Raw genomic sequence first — 26,352 nt, 5'->3', positions numbered from 1 at the left:
TGATGACATATTGGTAGAAACCACATGCCATCAACTAGAGTCAGATAAAACAAATGGCAATATACACACCCAAGAACTTTAAATATTAGAACTATCAGAAAGGGACTGTATGAAAGATTTAAACAAGATATGACTTATTTCTCTCTCATTTAAGCAAAGTGTGAAGGGATGCAATTCTAGATTAGTATGGCAGCTCCACTGTCATCAGGGTCCTAGCTTTGCTATCGTGCACTGCAGCTGCTACCTTGTGGTTTAAGATGACGCTTGAATGGTAGTCATCACATCCAGTTTTCAGCCTGGGAGATAGAAAACCAAAAAACCAAACCTGTTGCTGTTGATTCCAATTTATAGCAACCCTTTTTTATAGGACAGGGTAGAATTTCCCCAAAGGGTGTCCAAGGAATGGCTGGTGGATTTGAACTGCTGACCTTTTGGTTAGCAGCCTGAGCTCTTAACCACTTTGCCACCAGGGCTCCTGAGAGAGAGAGGAAGGGGGTAAGGAAAGGAATGTCTTCTTTCAAAGGCAGTTTTCACAGGACACTTCTTTTCATCTTGTTAGACCAAAAAGAAAAACAACAAATAAAAAACAAGGCACTCTTTATAGGAGAATTCTACCAGTAAAAAAAAAAATTTTTTTGTTCTAGAGAACAGAAAAAGATGGCAGGTTCCTCGAGTCATTTTATGAAGCTGGTAAAACCTTTATACCCAAACCAGATAAAGAGAGTATGAAAAAGTAAGACTTATATGTCAGTCTTACTTATGAATATGGAAGTTAAAAGTTTAAAATGTTATTAGCAAATGGAATCTGGCAAAGTATGAAAAAAAGTACAAGCTGAATTTATAGACTACAAAAATGGTTTGATATTAATTTATCTGTTAACGTATTATACCACCTTAGCATATTAGAGAAGAAAAAATATGCCATTATCTTGATGTAGAAAAACCACTTGGTAACATTCAACACCATTTATTTGGGGGGGCAGGGGAAGGGGCTCTTAGCAAACTAACAGTAGAATGAAACTTCTTTGACACTTAGACCAAAAATCCGCAGCATGCACCACACTTAAAGGCTGAATGTTGGAAGTATTCCCTCTAAAATCAGAAACAATATGAGGACTCCAGCATCTGATAAAACTTGAAAAACCGCGAGGATTGGGATTGAAGAAACCAATCTTTATTAGTCAGATGTTGTGACTTTTAAGATAGAAAATCTGTGAAAACTTGTGAACAGATTGTTAGAACTAATGAGATAAATTGGCAAGCTTGGTGGCATAGTGGTTAAGTGCTACAACTGCTAACCAAAAGGTCAGTAGTTCAAATCCACCAGGCATTCCTTGGAAACCCTATGGGGCAGCTCTAGTCTGTACTATAGGGTCACTATGAGTCAGAATTGACTCGACAGCAATAGGTTTGTTTGGTTTTTTTTGGCTGGATGTAAGATCAATACATAAAACTCAGTTCCACTTCCACACACTAGGATTAAGCAAACTGCTTCTGAAAGCTTCCTTTCTATTGATTTAAAGTTAGTATTAATTAAATGTCAAATATAATATTTTTTTTCTAGCATTTTTCCCTCTAGAATTTCCTGAATGTTAAGTACTTATTGCTGGCTTTGTTTTAAAATTTCTTGTTAGTAAATAAAACATTTAGACATTGTTTCTATTTCTGGTAAATAGAATATTCTTTAAAGTAAAACCTAGGAAATGTCCATGTTACAGCTCTTATTTACCTTTGAGCAGACATAAATTTTCTGCTTATTAAAAAGTAAGTGTACAAAGTGTTTTTTCAGTTTTTTGTATAATATGCTTTTTTAATTTTAGGAGTCTATTAGTGTAGTATATTTATTTCACCTGCCCAGCTCCCCTTTAACCTACTCAGAAGTGCTTTTCACCTGTTGTTCACTAGACTCAAATTTTACTTGTCCGCTTCCCTGTCCCCCCTGAGAAGAGGCTTTAGGAGAATTTCTATTATTGCCTTTTTTTTAAAAGATAGACTATAACCAATACCTGAGTTTAGGGATTAACAGGAGAGGGAGGGCTGGGATTCAGAGGCAATACAGATGTACCTGGGGATCACAGGACTCCAGGGAATGCTTTTACAGTAGGGCAGCCTGTGTGTAGCTTGTATGTGCCTAAAGGCAGGCAGGAAGGTAGATGATGGGTTAAGGAGGTGTGGCAGAATGGAGGCCTAGGTGGGCAGTCAGTGTCATGGGCATCTAGTGTTTAAGAGGACTAGTTGGGAAAACAAGGCTCAGGTCTTCAAGGCTCTTAAGAACTGAATAGAGTGCCAAGGTGTACTCATTGTGAGGAAGTGCTTCGTCTATGGAAACAGAGCCCATTTCTGGAATTGGAATTTATGGTTAAAGGTGAACCAGTGGATCACTTAATTACCAAACCACTAAGCTTCAGGGCACTTTGATTTTCTCTGACTTGAAGCAGGACTGATTCCATATTCTGAGGTCGATTGAATTTGGAGCTAGGTGCTAAGTGGCTCTCATTTTGGGGATTAAAGTGCTATGGAAGCAGGTAGCTGGGCAGGCCAGCCATTGCCACTATTGTATCTACTGTCTAGATTCCATGAGAAGTGATGGTTGAGGGTCAGTACTGTATTTTTTATTTGTCTGTTTTATACTTTTTTTTTAACTTTTAGTTTGGAATTTTATATATACACTGTGTGTGTGTGTATATACAGACATATACAGTACATATAGGTATATAATGAAGAGTTAAGGTGCAGGAGGAATAGTACATAGTGGTCCAGGGTTTCTGAAGGAAGGGCAGCCCTCCTGTAAGGAGACAAGGAGGTGTCTGCATTGGGGTCATGGTTGGAATTATGGTGGTTGTTAGCTGCCATTGTGTTGGAGCCTGATTCATGGTCACCCCATGCACAACAAAACTAAATGCTGCCTGATCCTGCACCATCCCCATGATCATGATCCTTCGGGTTTCCTTTGGCTGATTTTCAGAAGTAGATGGCTAGGGCTTTCTTCCTAGTCCATCTTTGTCTGAAAACTCCCCTGAAACCTATTCAGCATCATAATGACATGCAAGCTTACACTGACAGATTGGTGGTGGCTACACATGAGATGCATTGGCTGGGGATCTAAGCCACGTTCTCCTTCATGGGAGGCAAGAATTTGACCGCTAAATCACTACTGCCCTCTGGAATTATGGCAGAGTGGGTGAATTCTCCAGGGGAGTGTGAACGAGAAGAGGTCTTAAGAGCTACCCTTAGGGTTTGCTGCCTTGTAGAGTGCTAGGAGGAAGAACAGTCTGTCAAAGTGGCATTTAAAGGACAAATTTGAGACTACAGTGTCAGGAAAGACACATAAAAAGAATTTTCAAATAGAGGTGTTACTTTGATCCAGTATTGCAGAATGTTATGGATTAAATTGTGTCCCCCCCAAAATATGTGTTGGAATCCTAACCCTTACACCTGTGGATGGAATCCTGTTTGGAAATAGGATATCTTTGCAATGTTAATGAGGCCGTATCAGTGTAGGGTATATCCTAAATTTAATCACTTCTGAGTTATAAGAAGAGCAAATTAGACACTGGAGGACGTGCAAACAGGGGAAGATAGATATCACATGAAGATCTCCAAGAAGCCCAGTAACAGAAGCTGAAAGACAGCAAGGTCTTCCCTCAGGGCTGACAGAGAAAGATAGAGCCTTCCCCTAGAGCTGGTGCCCTAAATTCAGGCTTCCTAAAAAGGAGTCCTGGTAACACAGTGGTTAAGCATTGAGCTAATAACTGAAGGGTTAGCAGTTCCAACCCGCCAGCCCTCCGAGGGAGAAAGATGTGACAGTCTGCTTCCATAAAGATTATAGCCTTGGAAATCCTGTGAGGCAGTTCTACTCTGTCCTCTAGGGTCGCTATGAGTCGGAATTGACTCCATAGCAACAGGCAGCCTCCTGAACTGTGAGAAAATCAATTTCCATTCTTTAAAGTCACCCATTTGTTGTATTTCTGCTACAGCAGCATTAGGAAGCCAAGACAGAGAAACAAGGCCATTAGATTTTGGTGATTTTTCTTAGTGTCCCAGGACATCTAACTCTGTTGCCATTGAGTCGATTCCGACTCAGAGTGACTCTGTAGGACAGAGTAGAACTGTCCCATAGAGTTTCCAAGGAGCACCTGGTTGATTCAAATTGCCGACCTTTTGGTTAGCAGCTGTAGCACTTAACCGTTACGCCACCTGGGTTTCCTCAGGACTTTTAGTGGGACCAAAATCATAACTTCATTTTCCTAACTTGCTAGTATAATAACCATTTTTATACTGTGTTCATGTTCCCATGGTTTTTCAGAATAACGATGAATTCAATAAAATTACTATTTTATGGTAATAGTCATTTTTATTTGGCTGGTAAGTTCTAATTTAATTGCTTTTGTTTTTAGAACATATTTGTCCCTAGTGTTTTCTAGTCACAACAGTTTTGGGAAGCGTATCATCTTATGTGCTAATAAGGGAACATTTTCTCCAAACTTGTAGATATTTGTTTTATGTATTGGGTCAAAAGTAAAACTGAAGCATATTTGGCATTTCTTATATTTTATAAATTACATTTTCTGTAGTATATAAGTTATTTTTATTTTATTTTTAATCTCAGTTTATTTGATAACATAAGCAGGAGTATTAAGGAAATGGAATTGATTCTGAATTTACTTAGAAATCTCTAGGATACTTGAGTGTTTTTGTAAACAGGTTTTAATTTTTCACACTTCATTACATTTCTGGGACACAAATTTGGCACTAGGCTTTCCTACCTTGTGTTATTCTTTATAGTTTAGGGAGGGTCATAGTTTTCCTTTTCTTTTTAAATGGTGGCTAAATAATAATATATAGCCTTGCCTCTTAGGTTGCAAATGGAAACTAAGTGTACAGAACTCAATCTAGGATTTCTTATATGGCAGACAGCCTGACCAGTTTGCCTCTTGTTGGATAGGTGAGGGAGGGGAGAAGATACAGAATGTGTTTTTAAGGTATTTGGTAGAAAATGTCTTGGCTGATAATATGGACAATATGAATACTTAACAGTGCTGAGTATGCCAGGGATGGCGTGGCCTTGCTTACGGCATTAGAAATCTTTGCGGATTAAACTTAAATGAATCCTGGTAAATGTTAAGGATCCCTGGTGGCACAGTGGTTAACCACCTGACTGCTAACCAAAAGGTTGGTGGTTAGAACCCACCAGGGAGAAAGATGTGGCAGTCTGTTTCTGTAAAGATTACAGCCTTGGAAATCCTATGGGGCAGTTCTACTCTGTTCTGTAGGGTCACTATGAGTTGGAATCAGCTCTAAGGCAACAGATTTTATGGGGGTAAACGTTATAAAGACGTGCCTGGAGCTTTCAATCAGGACAGCTGAAAGGAGATTTTCAGATGTTTTGTGGCCAGGTGTCATTGTAACTCCTGATTGGAACCTCCCTGTTCTTACTTACTATTGGAAGTATGTTGTTCAGGTTAGGCATATGTGGGCTAGTATTCTTTTAGGAAATGTTTCTATTTATTTTTGGGGAGATTTTAGAATTTCTTACTTTAGATACCCTGCATGCTATACCATCTGTACTGACTTAGCACCTCTGTGACAATACCAAGCACTCCAGAGCTTTGTCAGGATTGTTTGTGTGGTCTTTTAAGGTTTTCAAAAAGGAATTGACAGAGCTGCCCCTCTTCAGTAGTTACTGATATGTTTTAAAATGTGTTGCTGTATTTCTGTTAATTAATTGCATGTATAGTCATTCATATCTTTGTCTTTTGATTAGATTCTTTCTTGGAGATATTACTATTTAAAACCACCATTTATTTAAAAAAAAAAAAAAAAGTTGCTTGTCATCTTGACAGAGGAGGGCATGCTAAAGCCTCTCGGTGGCCTGGCTTACAGAGTTCCCAGTGTTGGCTGTCTGGGATCCCCTTGCGAAGGCCCCACTTCCCTGCACACTAGCTTGGTATGCAGGGAGAAGCTGCAGAGTCTGTTGGCTGGGCTTTATTTACGGAAACAGCAGGGTTGAGATTGATTGCGTTGAGAGACAGTGTATGGATGAGGGAGGGTCACAGCACATGCTCAGTCCTGTCAGTGTGAGGGGGAAGTTTCTGCGTTCTGCGTGAAGGCTTAGGTCATAGCACAAGCTCAGTGCAAGCTCTATGAGGTCTCTCAGACTGCATGTGCCTCCATTTTGAGTTGTTAGAGTAGAAAAGGACAGAGTTTTAGCAGTAAGCAGAGGTGCAGCAATACAGCTAGATTCACCAGAGCCTCTGTTAGTCATGGATGATCCATTCAGCCCCTGCAGGTAGGCGCTCTTCCTCCGGCCTCACTGAAACGGTGACTCGGTGTTGGTTTTTGCTGCTCTTTCTCACTTCTGAAAATGTTTATGAATCATTTCATCATTCATAGTGCATGTTCCTGAGAACCTTTAATTCAGCCCCGGCTGGCCACGTAGGTGGTGTTGCGAAGCGTGAAAGCAGAGCTCAGAAAATGGGATCTACCCAGAGACGCATTAAGCAAATACAGAACGTAAAGCTTTGTGGGTCCCTCCGTCCCTGCCCTCTCCCTCCTTCTTCCCCTCACCTCTTTTTCCCCTGGTGTCGTTTTAACCTGAGGTGTGCTGGGTGTGTATGTTGCCGAGCTTGTTGTTTGCCTTCCAGGACCTGCAGAGAATCCTGCAGGCTGCCCGTTGCCCTGTGGCTGGCAGGGACTGGCTGGGCCCGTGAGCAGCTCTGTTTGGATGTTTTAGGAAGGGTGGTAGGTGGGCAGCTATTGGTCGCTTTAAAGGTGGGTGGAACTTGTTTTGATTGAGAGCCTGTTTGCTAGAGCAAATTATAATTCTTGTGATCTTTTCCTGAAGTCTGAAAAGGAAATGGTGCGCATGTTTTGACATATGTAGAGAACAGTTGTAGGTTATGGTTGTAACAATATCATCTTACAATGGATTAAAAAAATAATAAAAGGTTACGTCCTATCAGTCTGTCAGAAGGAAGCAATATGTTCTTCTTTTTGGAGCTTATGGAGAATTCCTGGCAATTAAAAAAAAAAAAAAAAAAAGGTTATGCACTGACATTTGTGGTTCCAGGTCTTCTGCGTTATATATTTGTTTTATTGTTGTATTTATTATTATTTCTTTTTTAACAGAAGATGCATGTATGTGTTTTGTTGTGTGACTTGTGAATTCTGTAGGGGAGGAATAAGAGGGTAGTTGATGCCTGAGAAGGTACAGGCAATGACAAGGCCAGGTCTTGTACCCTGCTTCATGGGCCTGGCACCCACCTTTTCTACCCAGGGGAAGTTGTGCTTCTTGTGCATCATGTTTGCAGAGAGGCTTAGACAGATGGCTTTCACTGTGGTTAAACTTCAGGAACCAGTCAGAATAAGCACGTTCAGGACAAGTTGAATTCTTACCTAAGTAGATATTAAGTGAAGTTTTTGAATTATATTACTTCTTCTTCTTTCTTCTTCTGATAAAGGTTAGGAAAAAAATTTGAAGTGACACCTAAGTTTTGTTCATTTCAGTGCATGAAAGCAAGCATATTTAAAAGAATGTGAAACTGAAAAACTCATAAGAAAGGGAAGAAATGTGCTATGGTGATGATACAAGGAGAATTCGTATAAGCTCTAGTTATGTAAAATGAATATGAAGCTGTGTATGGTCAACTCTTGTCAAAGGACACCCTTGATTTCTGTGGAAAGTTTTTAGGAATTCTATTCACTGAAAATATTGTTGAAGTATACAGGCAGTCCTGCGTTATGAACGAGGTCTGTTCTTTAAATCTAATTTGTAGGTAAGTCAGAACAGGTTCATGTGACTGTTTCTGTGTTAGTCAGTCAGATGTTTGTCTTAGTATGTAGTATGTATTTTACCTTTCAATGCATATAAAACACTTCAGAAACACTACCAAACCACGCAATGTTTTCATGAGCTTTGCAAAGTAGTGCGTGTGTTTGTTATTACGAACCATTGTATTTAACTCAAAATTTTAATATAATAGGCTTTATTATTCACGACAAGTTGTCGGTGAATCGAAGGTTTGTAACCCAGGGACTGCCTGTAATCTGGATTCTAGCAGATTCAATTTTGGGTTGCAATTAAGGAGGTGAATTATACAGGAATAATTTAGGATTAGTGCGTTTATTATTAGTTGTTTTTTGCCCGTATACTTTTCCATTAACGTGAGGTCTCTCTTCCCATGACAACTGTATTTTTTTGGGAGCTTAGGGCAGATAGTCTCTCTTTCCCGTACCATGTAATGTTGTTTCTGAGACTTGTCATATTTTACTCCAGTTAGAAGCACCATATGCTCTTCTTCTCTGCTTCTCTCCTTTAAGTATAAAATTATCCTTTCTCTAGACCAGAGGAACTAGTTGCTGCAGCACCTTCACATGTGGGATCAGTGTAGGACTCAAGTTGCAGACTGAAGGGAAAAATCGAGTGTTTGAGTCAGGAGAATACTTGTTAGGAAAATAGTTGTGGAAGTACCTTTCTGTTCTAGGAGCTTTACCTCTTCTTAAACTTTTTTCACATTTAGCAAATAAAATGTGAACCAAAGCACCAGCTTCTTTTCAGAACAGGAAGCTGTAGTCATAGTTGAATCCACTTTGGATCAGGCTCCTTCCTCTGGCTTGGTGGTCCTGGCCTGGTCTGGGGCAAATCTGGGTTTATGGAGTTTGGGTGCAGCCACCTATTTTGATGGCGAGGACTTGTAATACTGACTGTGATTTGTGGGAACACTCTGTTAGGAGTCAAATTCTGCTGTGTTTCAAATCCAATAAAGTAAGTCACTAGACTATTTTTTTGTGTGATATACATTTGTTCTGTATTTTCCTGTGTTAGGAAAATAGTTTTAGATTGTTATTTGCTGACCAACTATCTTCTGCTTTAGGGCTTACCTGCTTCCCTGGTGGTGGTAGAGGTGAAGGAACAGCCAGCGGGAAGTTGTTCTCTTGGTGGGTGAAATTAGAGCCTGTGTAGCCTGGGCACTGAAAAGATGCTAGTTAGTTTCATTGTGGCTTATTGCTCCCCTCCTGTTGTGCTTCAGAGGATGAGGAAATAGTGATGAATATAGAAACTACGTGTTTCAAGACATAAAGATATAGCACACCCATTTATAGTACTTTGTAATCAGTATGGTTTCCCCTTTTCTTTCTCAGCTCCTTGTAAGAGGAAAGTTCCTTTGTCCTATTACAAAGGCTAAGCCATATTCCAACATTTTTTGGTTGTCATGGGGTCCTTTTGGTAACTGCCTTATTTATTTATTTTTTTTTTATGATGCAGCATTATCAGTAAAATTAATTTTGCTGCTTGCAAAAAGAAAAAAAAAAAAGGAAAAAGTGAGCCTTGGTGGCACAGAGGTTAAAGCGCTCAGCTGCCAACCAAAAGACTGGCAGTTCTAACCCAGCAGCCACTCCATGGGAGAAAGATGTGGCAGTCTGCTTCCATAAAAATTATAGTCACGGAAACCATATTGGGCAGTTCTGGCCTGTCTATAGGGTTGCTATGAGTTGGAACCAACTTCACGGCAATGGGGTTTTTTTTTAGTTTTAAAGGTGAAAATTCACAAAATATTTAAAATATTTTCCTTATTTTATTTAGAATCTTGAATCATAGTCTGAGGTTGAGTTTTACGTTTAAAATGTTCCTTCACTAGCATAAATTCTGCAGAGTCTGTCATTGGTTGAAAGCCGGGGTGGCTTGTTTTTGTTTAACTGACCCCTCTTTATTAACCTGCTCATCGCCTACCTCTGCTGTTGACCACTTCCTAGACTCTTGTCAGTGGTGTGTTAACTTGTGAATTGGAAGACTGCGACACCTAAGACTTGGTGTTAACTATGACTGTGACTCTCCAGTTAGTCAGTGTTCCTGAACTGAACTCATTTTTCCTTTTTCCATTTTACTTTTTGGTTGTTACTGAACTGAGTTGTCTTTCCACCAGAGAGGCATTCTAAAGCTATAAAACAAATGTCTGACAGGATGAAGCGAGAAGGCAGAAATTACTAGCTAAATGCAGATTTGAAATTATGTGTGCACTCGTGGGTCTCCTCTGAAGTAAACGCAGATAATTGATAACCATCTGTATTTAGCAGTTTCTGATACGGGAGGATACAGGTGCTTGAACATACGCTTAAAGCAAATCTGAAAGAAAACTAACTTGTTCGCATGCTGTATGCTCTGTGGTACTTTGAGTCTAGTTCAATTTAATTCAGCTGGGATAATTAGACATTATTTCTACCAAAGTTCTTGTGATTGTTTGGTTTATTATTTATCTGTATTGAACTTTAAGCTTCTGGGGCAGGGAGCATGTCTGTCCTGGTAGCCTCAGTTCCCAATAGAGTGCTAGCCAAATGGGCCTTTGGCATATATGTGTTAAATAAGTGAATGACATCTATGTCATGGTAAGAGAAAAGACTAGATTTGGAGCCATATGAGGGGGTTTCAAATTCTACCTACCTAATAAGTGATTTTTTTTTTTTTAATAAGTGACATGGGATAAACTGTGACATTGGACAAATTTCTTCCCACCTCTGAACCTCAGTTTTCTCAAGAGTCATATGGAGACAAATAATACTTCTCATGGTTGTTATGGAAACCCCGGTGGCATAGTGGTTAAGTGCTATGGCTGCTAACCAAGAGGTCGGCAGTTCAGATCCGCCAGCCGCTCCTTGGAAACTCTATGGTGCAGTCCCACTCTGTTCCATAGGGTCGCTATGAGTCGGAATCGACTCGACGGCAATGGGTTAATGGGTTATGGTTGTTATAAAGATAAGATGAAAACAGTATGAAAGTGTTTGGCACATAGTTGCTCAGTACATTATTGTTATTAATTCAAAAGCCAAGACTTCAATTTAATGTAGATACGATTATCTCAACAGCATCTGTACTTTTTATGGTAGATCTATTCAGCTAACACAATGTTAGGAATTGTTTTAGGAATTATAGTAATTAAATTAGTGACCATTATGCTTAACTGCCACTTACTGATCTTTCTTCTTATATTTTCTGGATGTTTATGTTTTTCTTTATATTTCTTAAAGTAATTTTTTTTTTAAGCTCTACTTCCATATCTTGTAATATATGGTGTGTTCAGCCTTAGATGTCTTTTTCTTACCACTTCCTCCAGTGTAGTTTTGCAAGTTTGTGTGTGTGTGTGTGTGTGTACAAGTTGGGAGAGAGAGAGGTAATGCCTGTCTTTGCTTCCTTTTCCTTGTCTTCTCATGTTAACACCATTACAGTGAAGAGGAGTAAGGTGATGGTTATATTTTTATAGTATTTCCCAGAGACCTCCTATTGGGAACAAAGAGACTTTTATAGGTGTGTTGTAGACACACTTACATGGTCTAAAGCCCCCTTTGTCAGGGGATGCTCTATCCTGTTCATTGTGTAGTTTGAATTCAGTATGCCAAAAGCTGACAACATTTTAGTCATCTTAGGCTGCAGCTTTATAAATTGCCTTCATTCACGGTGGTTTTTTTTTTTTTTTTTAATTGTGCTTTAAGTGAAAGTTTACAAATCAAGTCAGTCTTTCATATAAAAGTTTATACACCTTGCTATATACTCCTAGTTGCCCTCCCCCTAATGAGACAGCACACTCCTTCTCTCCACCCTGTATTACTGTGTCCATTCAGCCAACTTCTGTCCCCCTCTGCCTTCTCATCCACCCTCCAGACAGAAGTTGCCCACATAGTCTCATGCATCTACTTGATCCAGGAAGCTCACTCCTGACCAGTATCATTTTGTCTTATGGTCCAGTCCAATCCCTGTCTGAAGAGTTGGCTTTGGGAATGGTTCCTGTCTTGGGCTAACAGAAGGTCTGGGGACCATGACCTCTGGGGTCCTTCTAGTCTCAGTCAGACCATAAAGTCTGGTTTTTTTTACGAGAACTTGAGGTCTGCATCCCGCTGCTGTCTTGCTCCTTCAGGGATTTTCTGTTGTGTTCTCTGTCAGGGTAGTCATCGGTTGTTTGTGGTGGGATTTTTTAAGTTTGTTTTCTAAAACTTTATTTGTGTGAGTCCAACTTTGTGTAAGTTTGTGGTCTTTAGAGCCGTTACCATCTTTGCAGCAGGTGATTACAGCACAGCTCACGAGGAGCCTCAGATGGAATAGAATTACATGTCTTTGACAGATATATTGTATGTTACTGCATAATGAAGGAGAAATAAAACAAATAAATTTAGACAATGGAACAAGGTTATTGTAGCACTTTGTCATTAGAGCTTTCTCACCCGTTGTTTTAAAAAAATGTTTTTAGCTTATGTTTTTCTGACTTTAAAAAACAAAATCAAATCCAAACCAGTTGCCATTGAGTCGATTCTGACTCATGGTGATCCTACGTGTGTCAGAGTGGAGGACTACATTCCATAGGGTTTTCAGTGGCTGGCTGGGATTCTTTTGGAAGTACATCACCAGGCCTTTCTTCTGAGGTGCCACCAGGTGGATTTGAACCACTAATCTTTTGGTTAGTAACTGAGCACATAACTGTTTGTGCCACCTGGGGACTCCTTTTCTGACATTAGTCTTGTAAAAAAAAAAAAAAAAAAAAAAATTTTTTTTTTTTTTTTTAATGTGTATGGAGGCCATATTTACTGCATCTTTTTGTCAGCATGGAAATTTTTTATTATTCTTCAGCCAATACTTACATTTTTAGTTCTGGTCTCCCTAAATTATACTTATGAGGACTCTATGGAAAGGCAGTTACTTCTGTAGACTGGAATTTTTGTCACTAATTAGTTAGCTATGACCCTCTTGAAAGTCCCTTTATCACTTCAGGCCTTAGCTTCTTGTATTAAGCTAGATGATTGGCTCAGATGGCTTCTAAGGAATTTCTATCAGAGAAAATTTAGAATTTTATGATTTTGGATTTTGGGCAAGTTTCTGGGTTGACTGTTGTGTTTGTGTATGAAGTTGGAACATTAACTCTTTAAGTTGTTGACTGACTCTGCCTGTCCTTTGATTTCGTTGGATGAATGCTGAATTTTTTTCCTACTAAGCAGTTTATCAAGCCTGCCTCAGATTACTTTTGCTTGGAGGTATGGCCTTCTGTCATAGGTGATGTAACAATATGAATTTTGCAGGAAAGCCCTTGGTTGCTATATGGTTAAGCAATGGGTGCATTAGAATATTCACTGAAATATATTTAGTGAGTGCCATTGAGCTCTGGGGTACAGTGCTGAGCTAAAAAACAGACTTGGTCCCTACCTGCATGGTGCTTTCAGTCTAGAGGGCAAGAGAGCCATGGAAGAAAATAACACAGATATAAAGTCATAACTGTGATAAGGGCTGAAGGAGAGATAGGTGGTGCTATGAGAACACATAATAGAGGGATTAGCTCCTATTCTCACAGATTGCCTAGTACCTAGAGCTAATAATAGTAATGACTGCTATGCATCAGGCGCTGTGCTTCCATCTTTCCATAGATCATCTTTTATTTTTACAGCAACCCTGCAAAGTAGCCATTATAAACTTCATTTTATAAATGAGAAAGCTGAAGCTCTGATTAAATTACGTGCTCAAGATCACACTTACAGCTAACAAAATCTTGGTACTGAAATTTTAGTCCAGGTTCATTTGACTCCGAAGTCCCTTTTCCCTGCACCTGAACATCTAGGCTCAAGTGTGCATAGCAGCTCCTCCCTCCCTATAGTGGGGCTCCTAAGTTGGGACCTCCATTGCTGAAGACTGCTTTAGAAGTATGTGTTCATACTGGAGATGTGAGAAACCTAGCATGTTGTCCGAGTCTTCTTTCTTACCTACCATATTTTCAGTCCTGCCCCCACAAACCTTCTAAAAAGAAAGGATTCTGGTAAATTATCCTTTGATTTTCTTAAGGTATGGTGTATTTGGTTCTGGACCCACTGACTGTATGATTTCTTTATAAATGTGCTAGTAAGTAGAGTGAGTTAGAGTCTTCTTTCTGTTGATGCCATATTGCTCTTCCTGTTCAATTTAACACCCATGGAAAAGATAAGAACTATTTACCGTCTGAGTTGTGAGATCTGAGGGACAGGGAAGGGGAAGATTGCACAGTGACCTCATTCACATACACAACACCAGCCACAGAGCAGGGGCCTGACCTGAGAGTTGTCAAGGCAGCCCTTTGGGAATGGGCCCCAAGCCACACTGCTGTTCCATCCCGTGGCTTAGGGAAGGAGCCAGGCTTGGGCTGTTGAGACTGGGTTATGATGGAAAGCCCCACCAGCTCCCTGTAAAAGCCTCTCTTCCTACCACTTCTTGCCTTTGGTTGCATCGTAGCAAAGATGTCTGATCACGTCTCCTCCCCTGTACCCCATGTCCTTGTACCTCTTCTTCCATTGTAGACTCAGGTTCTTGTCTTAAGCAGTCGCCATGATCACGGAGAGATCTTTGGGTGTCTTTTTTTTTTTGAGTGAACGTTAGCAGACCGTTGTCTCCCTCACACCTCCTCTCTTTGGGGTGAGCGACCGTGTCATATTCTTGGGAAAGCCCCTGTGGCGGGGCAGTCTCCTGCTTCCATGGTGTGTGCTTCTCTGGGAGCCCCCTGTGTGGCCAGCAGGCCTTTTCATCTCCTTTGCATAGATGCTGCTTCTCCCTTTTTGATATTCAGTTGCAGGCTTCCTGCTCCATTCTGTCCAGTCCCTGTTTACTTCTTAGACTAAAACAGTTTCCATGGTAACAGGTTACTTTTCAAAGGGAACATCTTGTCATTTTATTTAATCCACTGCAGCTGAAGAGGACTGAAATATTAAGTTGTAGTTGCTATGGATACTGCTTTGTTACAATTGTATCAGATTTCATATACAATGAATTTCTTTTTTTTAATATGTATATGCTCAAGGAGTAAACACAATGACTTACCGTATTAGTTGTAATTTGGTTTCTGGGACTATTTTCTAGATTCCAAAGCTAAGCTAAGCTGTTTTAAGAAACATGTTATTTATATTAGCGACACACAGAAATTCCTTCTTTTGCTGGTGAAGATGGTGACAGTTCTTAATTTTTGTGTGTAGTATAATTCACAGCATAGGAATGTATCCAGAATGATGAACCCACATCAGAGATCCTTAGTAAACATAGTGAAAAAGAAACACATGATTGGGTGCTAGTTCCTTGAACCTCATCACTTATTAACTGTTTGTGGTGTTCTTTCTTCAGCTACTATTCAGCTGTTTAAATAGTATATTCTGAGGGACTCTCTTTGTCATTTAATCAGCTTTCCTCATCTCTGACTTTGTTATCACCAGTCTTTCTGTAGTACATTACTCAGCTTACCTCTCCCTTTGACTTTTTAAAAACTTTTTATTTTGAAATAATTTTAGACTCATAAGGAGTTGCAAAAATATTACGGAGCGGTCCCATGTACCATTCACTCACTTTCTCCCAGTGCTTGCATCTTATAATAACTATAGGACGATATCAACACCAGGAAGTTGACACTGGTATATTGTGTGCGTATAGTTCTGTGTCATTTTATCACTCATATAGCGTCGTGTAGCCATGACTGCAATCAAGATACAGAATTATTCTATCATCACCAAGATGTCCCTCGTGCTATCCCCAGTCACACCCATTCTCCCTGCCTTCACCAGCTCCTGGCAACCACTAATCTGTTTTCCAAAACAGTTGCCACTGAGTCCATTCTGACTCATGGAAATCTCACGTGGTTCATAGTAGAACTGCGCTTCATAAGACTTTCAGTGGCTGAGATCTTTTGGCAGTAGGCTGGCAGGCCGTTCTTATAAGGCACCTCTGGGTGGACTTGAACTGTTAGCCTTTTGGTTAGTAGTCTGTGTTTAAGCAATTGCGCCACCCAGGGACTCCAATCTATACTCCATTACTATAATTTTATCACTTCATTGATGTTATAGAAACTTGTCATTTTTAGGTGCCATCAAGTTGGTTCAGACTCATAGCATCCCTATGTACAACAGAACGAAACACTGCCTAGTCCTGTGCCATCCTCACAATCATTTTTATGCTTGACCCCATGGTTGCAGCTACTGTGTCAATGCATATTGTTGAGGGTCTTTCTCTTTTTCGCTGACTGTCTACTTTACCAAGCATGATGTTCTTCTCCAGGGATTGATCTCTCCTGATAACACGTCCAAAGTATGTAAGACGAAATCTCACCGTCCTTACTTCTAAGGAGCACTCTGGCTGTGTTTCTTCCAAGCCAGATTTGTTCATTCTTTTGGCAGTCATGATAATTCAATATTCTTTGCCAGCACCATAATTCAGTTCTTCTTCAGCCTGCCTTATTCGTTGTCCAGCTTTTGCATGTGTATGAGGTGACTGAAAACACAGTGTCTTGGGTCAGCACTTCTTAGTCTTCAAGGTAACATTTTTGCTTTTTAATATTTTATATAAACTAACCTTTAACTTTTGTAGATTTTCTTTAGAGTTTACTCTTTCAACACAATTTTCAAACTTTTTAAAAACTCTTTTTGATAATTTTGTTTTGCTTCGGTACTTGAAATCAATGTAGAACTGACTTAGGGAAAAGGACAAGTATTCTCATACTGGTGCTGCTTGTAATTAGTTGTGTAATTTTGGTTCAGGTACTTAATAGCTCTGCCTGCTATATGGGAACATAGTTGGGATCTCTGACTTTGAAGTCAGGTAACCTTGGGTTGAAATGCTGATTTCTTTACTTGTTAGCTATGTAATCTTAGACAGCTGCGTGACCTGTCTTAGCTTTGGTTTCTTAATCTGTAAAAGTAGGGATTGTAATAGCACCTACCTTACTGGATTGTTTTTAAGGTTAGATAAGAAAATAAATGGAAATTGCTTAGCTTTCAGGGCCTGGCGCATAGTAAATGTTCTGTCTATCTAATTTATTTTAATATTTTATTGTGCTTTAGGTGAAAGTTTACAGAGCAAAATAGCTTGCCATTCAACAGCTTGTACACAGAATATTCCAAGACATTGGTTGCGGTCTCTTCAATGTGTCAGTACTCTGCTCATCTCCGCCCTGGGTTCCCTGTTACCTTTCATCCGGTTTTCCTACGCCTTCCTGCCTTTTTGTCTTTGCTCTTTGGGCAGATTTTATCCTTTTGCTCTCTTAAAATTAACTGTTCTAAAGAAGTCATTGTAGGGAGTTACTGTCTATTTTGTATGCCTGTCTATTGTTTGGCTGAAAGGTGGTCTCTGGGAATGGCTTCAGTTCCACGTTAGAAGGGTGTCTTAGCGCCATAATCTCCGGGGTTCCTCTAATCTCTATCAGACCACTAAGTCTGGTCTTTTTTATGGATTTGATTTTCTATGTTTTTTTCCTGCTTTGCCCAGGACCCTCCATTGTGATCTCGGTCATAGCAGTTCAATGTGTATATTAGTTGTCTTATTAATGTTATAATTAATATCGTTATTGTCAATAAAATGAAGATACTGCTTTATAGAGTTGTCTTGGGAATAATGAGATAATGTATGCTTGGCATAGAAAGTACTTACTAAGTGACAGTGAAGTGATATTGTTTGTATTTATCATATAACTAGAAGATAACTGGATTTAATGTTAAGATAATGTACATGAGAACCCTGAGGCAAGAATGTTGTTGTCAGTTACTGTCTAGTCGATACTGACTCATGGTGACCCCATGTGTGTCAGAGTAGAACTGTGCTCCATAGGGTTTTCAAGGCTGTGTGTGACCTTTCAGGAGCAGATCACCAGCCCTGTCTTCCCAGGTGCCTCTGGGTGGGTTTGAACCACCAAGCTTTTGGTTAGTAGTCACATACTTAATCATTTGCACCACCCAGGGACTCTGAGACAAAGATAAAGATATGTGTGTGTCCTGTATTATCCTGGGATATATTTTCCATATTTGGTTTCCTATTTGGTAGAATAGTATCCTTCATCTGACTTGACTGGGGACTTATGCTGTCCTTGGTCTAGATTTTTTTCCCTTAGTTGATGGACACTCAGCCTTTACTCAGAGCTACTATGTTAATTAAGCAACATTTCTAATATCAAAACATTAATTAAATGAATTAATATATAGAAATGAGATAATACTGTAGAGTACCTTAAACAGATAGTAAGTGCAGAATTGTTAGCTATTTTTGTTATTAGTTGGAAGATAAACTGGCATCATCTAGAATAGGGTCCTTTTGAACTTAAAGTCCAGAATGTGTCATAATCAGTGGTTCTCAAAGTATGGCTTGTGGACCTCATTATTAATTTTATCAAATCTCAACGCTTAAGTTCATGTCTTTTTAATGTTTTTTGTGGTGCAAGGAAAAGTGACATAAAACACTACTGCTGTATACTGAGGGACAATAATTGTCTTGAGGAGAGCCCTTGTGTACTTTCTTGTGTTAGAAGCTGAACTAGTTACCTTTTTCATAAAATACCGCTGTTATTTGAAAAAATAACTGACAAACTATAGTGGTTTTAGATGGGTTTTGGCAGACATTTTTCTTGAAAATAAATAAAATGAGGTGGTCATTTCAACTGGTAGTATTTGCCAATGTGAAAATTTGAGCTTTCAACTAAAAGCTAGAATTAAAAAAAAAAATCTACCCACAATTCTGTGCTTAAAATTTTCCTACACTTAAAGGCTTTTCTTATGAGATGGGTGTGATGTTAATGAATGTAATTTTAAAAAATATTCTGTGATAAATTGTGTTGATATTTGGAAGATCTATAAAATGTCGTGAATTAGTGTTTTCAAATGACTGATGCCTGATGATACAAAATCATGCCTGGGTAGAAGATGCATTCAAGGGCAAGACAGACCAGTGGATTTTAACGTAACAGAGCACAAAAAGTTCATTGATAAAATTATAGATCACACATTGCAACAAACTTTAGGAAACTTGTTGTGTTTTGGTGTAGTATAAAAAAGAATGTCCAAGATTATTGAAAAGGCTATTAAAATAGTCTTCCCTTTTCCAATTACATATCTGTGTGAGCCTGGATTTTCTTCATACACTTTAACAAAACAACATATTGCAACAGATTGAATGCAGAAGCAGATAAGAAAATTTAATTCTATGAAATTTGACAGTAAATAAATTTGCAAAACTGTAAAACAATCCTCTCTTTTTCACTGAGTTTTTTGTTTAAATATTTATTTTTCATAAAAATGTATTTTATCATATAATGGGTTTATTGCTATTTTTAAATCAGTCAATAAATATCTTGAAATTTTTCATAAACACAAGTTCTTTGGGATTTTCAATGATTTAAACAGTGTCAAGGGGTCCCGAGATCAAAAAGTTTGAGAATTGCTCTGTTAAGTAAAAGGAAAAACATAGTAATTTCATTATACATATAGATTATTAACAGTGTTTTCTACCAACTGTTGGTATTGCATTTAAATCATCATTTCTGGTGGTTTTTGTCAAGTTTTACATCTTAGTAGGAGTCCCTGGGTGGTACAGATGGTTAACATGCTTCTGTTAACCGAAAGGTTGGAGGTTTGAGTTGGAAGAAAGGCCTGACGATCTACTTCTGAAAAATGAGCAATTGAAAACCTATGGAGCACAGTTCTACTCTGACACACATGGGGTCACCGTGAGTTGGAATTGGCTTGACAGCAACTGGTAGAGGTAGTCTAGAAATATTTGTGCAACCAAGGAAGTTTTAATTCATCCTAAATGCATAGGTAATGCTGGACAGGTACTATATTAGATTCTAGGGGATGTCTGGGGCCCTGGTGGCTCAGTGGTTAAGAGCTCAGCCTGCTAACCAAAAGGCCAACAGTTCAAATCCACTAGCCGCTCCTTGGAAACTCTATGGGGCAATTCTGCTCTGTCCTGTAGGGTCGCTGAGTTGCAATTGACTTGTCGGCAACGAGTTAGGTGATCCCTAAGATAAATTAAGACTCAGTTTTCGTACTCTAGAAGCTTATAGTCAGAGAGGCTGGATTACATCTTCTAATAGTGAAGTGTGAATTGCAAAGGGTGCATTCAAGGGGGAGGGGGTAATATGAGACTAGGGGTAGAACATTTAATTTAATATATAGTGTGAGTGGTATCAAAAGAGGGAGGGTTGTGATTGTTCTGTAGACTCCAGATGGAGCTGGCTACTGACGTTTTCTACAAAACCTACTTCATCTTTTCCAGTTCATTTTCTGGCAGTTTTTCTATCAGATACATCAAGCTCTCTCTAATGAGATATTTTGCTGTCTCTTTTTATCTTGAGCCTAGAGAGTATTTCTACCATTTATTCTCTGTTTGGTAGTTCCCAGACATGGAAGGCTAATACCATTGTCTGTGCACATTAGACCCTAATCCTGTTCAAAAATAACTTTGTTGTATTCCTTGCTACCACACCCTGACACTGAAAAGTTATGTATGATTTAAAGAAACTTATTTGAAAAGGTGATTTTTAAAGAAACCTTTAAAAAGTCTCTTTTAGTTTTATTTTGATTTTTCATAACATCCTTACCTTATTACCATCCTTCATTGGTATAAAATTAACAAAAGAAACAAAGAATTTCCGATGTGTGCTCTTAAGATACCTCAATACATTGTTCTGTCTAACTTGTATCATTATTAGCAGTATTAATAGTATTGGCCTCTTTTTATGGAAGTAAGTGGGATATAAGTAGTTCTATTACACAGGGCTTTTGGGGGTTGTTGGTACACATTTTATGAGCTAAATATGACGGTATTATTGACTTATTAAAAATGAACCAGGAATGTTAGTCCTGGAATTCCAAGGGCTAGAGCATTGTATGTTGCAGTGACAGGGGAATGATTTCGTAACCAGTCGTTTGAGAGTCCTGGAATAACATACACCTTCTAGAAGAACCCGAAAGTTAAGCTTTAGGCACAGGGTACTAGAAAAGCTATGGCTGAAGCTTTCTGAGTTGATACTTTTTGGTTAGACTTACTTGTAGGCAGTTAAGCATTTGGAAAGTATTTAGAAATAAAGGCCAGAGCTTTTGGCAGTGTGTTTTGTTCACGACTAGTTCTGAAACAGAAAGGGACAAGTTGGAAGGGAAAGAGTGGTATCACCGGTTGTTTTTCTTAAGGAAGCACTCATGATTAAAGTAGCCTCCTGGCTGATTTGATTCCTCTACATACCTTCTAATTCCCACATAAACCTACTCAAACAATCTACTTTCTAGCTTTTTTTCCTCAACATGCCATTCTCCTCTTAAAGGAATGAAGATGACTTGTATTTTAAAATCAACACTTTCAGCCTGTGTGATTTTATCCCCACTTGGCAAGTCCTCCTTTTTGTTTTTCCTGGCTGTTTTGCTTGTTACCTCCTTCAAAGTTCTCTTTAGATTTTAACCACTTTGGGGAGTAATTCCTTTTGAAGCCTCCTAATTTTGATCATTCCCCGTAGCATTTATGTACCATTTCTCCTGAAATGTTTGATGTTTGTCAAGATAGTGATTGGATCTGTCCTTCTGGTGTTTGGGGATGGATGCTACAAGGCCTGGACCACGTGTCTTCTCTTCTTTTTGCTTGCTTTCACTCTTCTCTCTTCTTTTGTCACATTACTGCCTACCTTTGCCAAAACAAGGAAAAATATTGGATTAAAAGAAGAAAGTACTGGACTCAAGAGCTTTAAAATAAATAATAGGTTTCCCCAAATTCTCTTTAACAGTCTTACACATAATGGGTAGGGGTATCAGATCCATGGGAGAAAATGAGGAGCCGTTCCTCCTCTTGGGTCCTTCGCTACTTTAATGTGCTCTCTACCTCAGACTGAGTCAGCAGATAATCACGGAGCAGTTCTCACTGTGTAAAAGCCCACTGCTTGGCACTGTTGAAAATTCAGAGGTGACTATGAAGCACAGTAAAGGGTCGTTGTCATTGGGCAGGAAAAGGATTTTCCCAGATAGTTGTTTAACAAAGTTGAGGGTAATAGAGAACTAGGAACTGTGAGCTCTGGGAGAGGAGGAACTGTACTTGTATGTCCATCGTTGTATGCCTAGTCAGTGTCCTGGGCAGGGCCTGAGACAAAAATGATATGCAAACATACACACACACCCCCCTAGAGGAAAACACTCTACTCTATTGGGGGTGGGTAGATGAAATGGGCAGGAGAGCAAGAAAGGCTTCATGAAAATCGTGGCTCTTCATAAGACCCTGGATGATTAGGATTCAGAGCTAGGGCAGGAGGACATTGCAAGTGCAGTGAAATGGCGTAGACCAGAATGAGATGAGCTCCTTCCCCTCCTACCCTAGGGGCTCATCCTCTTCCCTTCGGTTACATCTTTGTTCATGTTTCACTTTCCTCGTGAGACCTTTTGCGACTGTCCTGTATAAAACCAAAAAAACCAAACCCGTTGCCGTCAAGTTGATTCCAACTTACAGAACTTTAAAAAAAAAAAAAAGTTCTTCATTTACCATCTGCTTAATTCCTTGGCACTTACCATCATCTGATCTATTGTTTGTTTCTTTGGGTTTTTTTCCCCCCAATTAGAATGTAAGTTCCAAGGAGACAGGGACATTGTTCATTGCTCTTTCCCCAGTGACTAGGACAACTTCCGGCTTATGTTGTTATTGTTGTTATGTTCTGACTCATAGTGACCCTGTAGGGTTTCCTAGGCTATAATATTTATGGCTTCCACTGAGTTGCTGGTTGATTCTAACCGCCGACCTTTTAGTTAACAGCCAAGTGCTTAACTGTTGTGCCACCAGGGCTCCTCCCTGCCTTATGTTGTTTTTAGGTGCTGTTGAGTCGTTTCCGACTCATAGTGACCCTGTTCACAACAGAACAAAACACTGCCCGGTCCTGCGCCATCCTCACAGTTGTTGCTGTGCTTGAGCCCATTGTTGTAGCCAATGTGTCAGTCCATCTCATTGAAGGTCTTCCTCTTTTTTGCTGACCCTCTGTTTTACTAAGCATATGTCCTTTTCCAGGGACTGATCCCTTCTGATAATATATCCAAAGTATGTGAGATGTAGTCTCACCGTCCTTACTTCTAAGGAGCATTTTGGCTGTACTTCTTCCAAGACAGACTTGTGGAGCTTGCAGTGGTACTCCTTCAGCCGCTGCACATTGGCCTGCAGGGACTCCGTGGACTTGCTCACCTGCGTGAATCCACAGAGATCCCGATTGTCCAGGCCACCTTCTGTGAATGCCGGCTGCCCTCAGCTCTTCCAAGCTGAAGCCCCAGGCAGTTCAGACTTTGGTGTGATACTGCCCTGTGTGGCACCTGCACTTACGGCTGATAGGTCAGGATGTAGGGCACTGTGGGCTTTTGCTTGTTGGGCCTTGTGTCAGCAGATCTTCTGCACTGGCTGGTTGAACCATGTGGTCACACACCCCTGCTTGTCCTTCTGGAAGTGGTGCTTCAGGATCATGCCACTCTGACTGGGTACCATGGCTGTCTGAGGGCCTCCTCCAAGCAAAATGGCCTACCGGAAAAGCTGTTTTTTATTTTTATAGAAGCATATGATTGCAGAGAATTCATGGCTTACAGTAGTAGGTACTTAATAACTGTTTCTTGAATGAATGAATGAGAGTGTGTGTCTTAGGAAATGTAAGTTATCCTACTTGTATTTAATATAGCACCCTGAAATGCTTTAGAAAGAAAAAACATCTGATTGGGATTTTACTGGAGAAATATATGTCTCTCTGAGGCGTGAAAAAATGATGGTATAGGAAGGTACTCAAGATGGGAAGCTGCATAGTTAGGTTTCTAGAGGAAAAACGTTTTAGAGATGTGTGTGTAGGGGGTATACATGGATGGGGCAATATTAGAAATAGCAGGGAAGCTAATTAATCCTGAGTTTTTGCCATTTAGTCTAAGTGAATGCCTTTTCTTGAATAACGTGTGAATGTTTATGTCAGAACTGTGTTGTGCTAACTTCATCTGCTCTTTTCATGACAGGAGGCTGAACAGCACCCAGGGAGAGATTCGAGTTGGCCCTAGCCATCAGGTAAATCAAATTTTAGTAGCTTCTTTAGTAGGTTTCCGTTTCTTATTATTCTGCTTGACCTCTGTTATGTTGAGCAGCACCCTAGAGCTGTTGTTATTGCTATAGGGAATTTTATATAAATGCTGAGAGTTTTTTAGCTTTCCACATACTTTTATTTTAAAATGGAAAAAACAAAACAAAAAAAAACAAACCCTTTCCTTCAGAAAGAGTCCAGATGGTTAGGGTATGTTTTGGTTGGAAGCTTGTTGTCTTACGACCTGTGCCCTCGTGTGTTTTATTCAGTTTCTTCAGACTAGGGCCTCATGTCAGTCATCACTGTTTTTGATTTGTAATGTTAGGCTGCTTTGGATCATTCTTTTCTTCCCGTTAGGAACAAAGAGAATTTTCCCAGAAGGTCCCCAGAGACCCTGCAGATCTTGCTGCCTTGAATGGGTCATGTGTCCATTTCTAAATCATGAGGAAAATGGGTTTAGCATGATTGGCGTAGGCTGTGATTTGAATTGGAATGGATGTTGGGGAGTCAGCCACTTTGCCCATCGTATACCCAAGATACGTGATACAGGCAGCCCGTAGAATGACGTCAGCGTTTTAGTAGTCTGTCTAGCTGTTCATTTCTGTGTCTGGATGTTGGGGAGTCAGCCACTGTGGCCATCATATACCCATGACATGTGATACAGGTAGTTCATAGAATGATGTGAGTGTTTTAGTAGTCTGTCTAGTTGCTTGTTTCTCTCTCTGGATTTTGAGCATATATTATATGTATGTATGTCAGTTTATCTATTTTCATTCACTTCCAAAATTTTTTTAGTGTGGTAAAATATATGTAACAAACAACTGCCATTTAACCATATTTAAGTGTACAATCAATGACATTAATTACGTTCACAGTCTTGTGCGGCCATCACCATCATCCATTTCCAAATGTGTTTCATCATCCTGAATAGAAACTCATTACCCTTTAAGCAATAACTCTCCTATTTCCCCTCCTCACAGCCCCTGGTAACCACTAATAATCTTTTGTCTGTATGCATTTGTCTGTTCTAGACATTTCATGTAAGTGGGGTCGGGTAATATTTGTCTTTTTGTGTCTGACTTATTTCACTTAGCATATATCTTCAAGGTTCATCCATGTTGCAGCATGCGTCAGAACTTCATTTCTCTTTATGGCTAAATAGTATTTCCACGTATGGATAATACCACGTTTTGTTTATCCATTCATTGTTGATGGACACTTGGGCTTTTCAGCTTTTTGCCTATTGTGAATAGTGCTGCACTGAACATTCATGTAAAAGTATCTGCTTAACTTCCTGCTTTCGGTTCCTTTGGGTGTATACCTAGGAGTGGAATTGCTGCATATTCCTTTTTTTTTTTTAAGAATATTAACTCTGTAGTGAGAAAGAATTAAGAAGTGAGTGGATATTTAAGCCTAAACATTGAAACCATCAGAATCGTAGAATTTCTAGAAGACAACTTCTTTTCTAATAAGTAGGATTATAACTCATACAGGAAGAATAAAGCTATGAGAGGACACGCCCCTCGACGTTCCCCTTTGTTCAGGTACACCCTTCTCTTGTGTAGCCTAATTAGAGGGGCCTGACTACCACCTCTGGACTGTATTTCCTGTGCCCTCAGGCGTAGGAGTGACGTTTTTAATCAAGCAATCCAGTATGTGCCTGGTAGTACTTAATTACGTCTGTTTGTCTTGTGCTCTCTGGTGCCACTGTATTCTCCTCCCGTTCCTTCTCCCTCCCTGTGTTTCCAGTGTGTTTAGTTCTTTGTACCAGACTCTTAGAGCTGTTTCCCCCTACAATGACAGAAAAAGTAGTTCTTAAGTAAAAAATGCCGAAGGTCATAGAAAGGGAACAGATTTCACTATGCTTGGATTTTTGATACTTTCATTTAAAATCAGATGTTTATTTTATGTGATATTTAAAATGTGTTCTGTATGCATCCCCCCCCCCGCAAAAAAAGTTCCGAACACTACAAAAATAACAGAGCTTGTTTTTTATAAATTGACAACATTTACGTTCTTTGAAAATGTAACTTTTATTAGGGAAAATGTCAACATGTACAAAAGTAAGGGAAAAAATAGTATGGTAAAACCCCCATAGCCTCATTACTCAGCTCTCACAAATATGAATTTGTGGGCAAACTTATTATTATATGCTCCCTCATACCTTCCCCTCTCCCCCTCTGCCATTGTTCTTAAACAAGCATGAACATCTCATTTTACTTGTAAATATTCCAAAGGTAAGAGTTCTTTTAAAAAACACAGCCATAGTATATCACACCTAACAGTAATTAGCAATTTCTTAATAGCCAGGTGTTCACATACATCTACATTTTCTTAATTGTCTCATAATTTGTTATTTTTGCAGTTCAAATTGGAACCTAAATAAGGGCTATACGTTGCAATTGGTTGATCTGTCTCTTAAATCTTTTTTAATTCATAAGTTTCTCTTCAGTCTTTTTTCTTTCCCCCCTCAGTGTATATGTTGAAGAAGCTGGATGGTTTGTCCTATAGGACTTTCCACAGTTCGGATTTT

The 26,352-nt window shown here is 39.4% G+C and overlaps 1 protein-coding gene across 23 annotated transcripts in view; it reads left to right on the top strand.

Moving 5' to 3' along the window:
* The window catches only part of RERE (arginine-glutamic acid dipeptide repeats), a 473,241-nt gene that overhangs the window by 294,060 nt on the left and 152,829 nt on the right, over nt 1–26,352 (top strand). For 22 of the 23 annotated variants that reach the window (XM_064281204.1, XM_023552093.2, XM_064281194.1 and 19 more), the window contains one exon: nt 23,758–23,806. In XM_064281204.1, coding sequence (XP_064137274.1) covers nt 23,758–23,806 — 49 coding nt within the window. Of the gene's footprint in view, nt 1–980; nt 6,290–23,757; nt 23,807–26,352 lie in introns of those variants that run through there. The other variant, XM_064281216.1, reaches the window with a different exon arrangement.

The sequence above is a fragment of the Loxodonta africana genome, chromosome 3, assembly GCF_030014295.1.
Source record: "Loxodonta africana isolate mLoxAfr1 chromosome 3, mLoxAfr1.hap2, whole genome shotgun sequence".
Classification (NCBI taxonomy): Eukaryota; Metazoa; Chordata; class Mammalia; order Proboscidea; family Elephantidae; genus Loxodonta; species Loxodonta africana.
The sequence above is the reverse complement of the archived record's forward strand: the minus strand, read 5'-3'. Positions and strand labels throughout refer to the sequence as shown.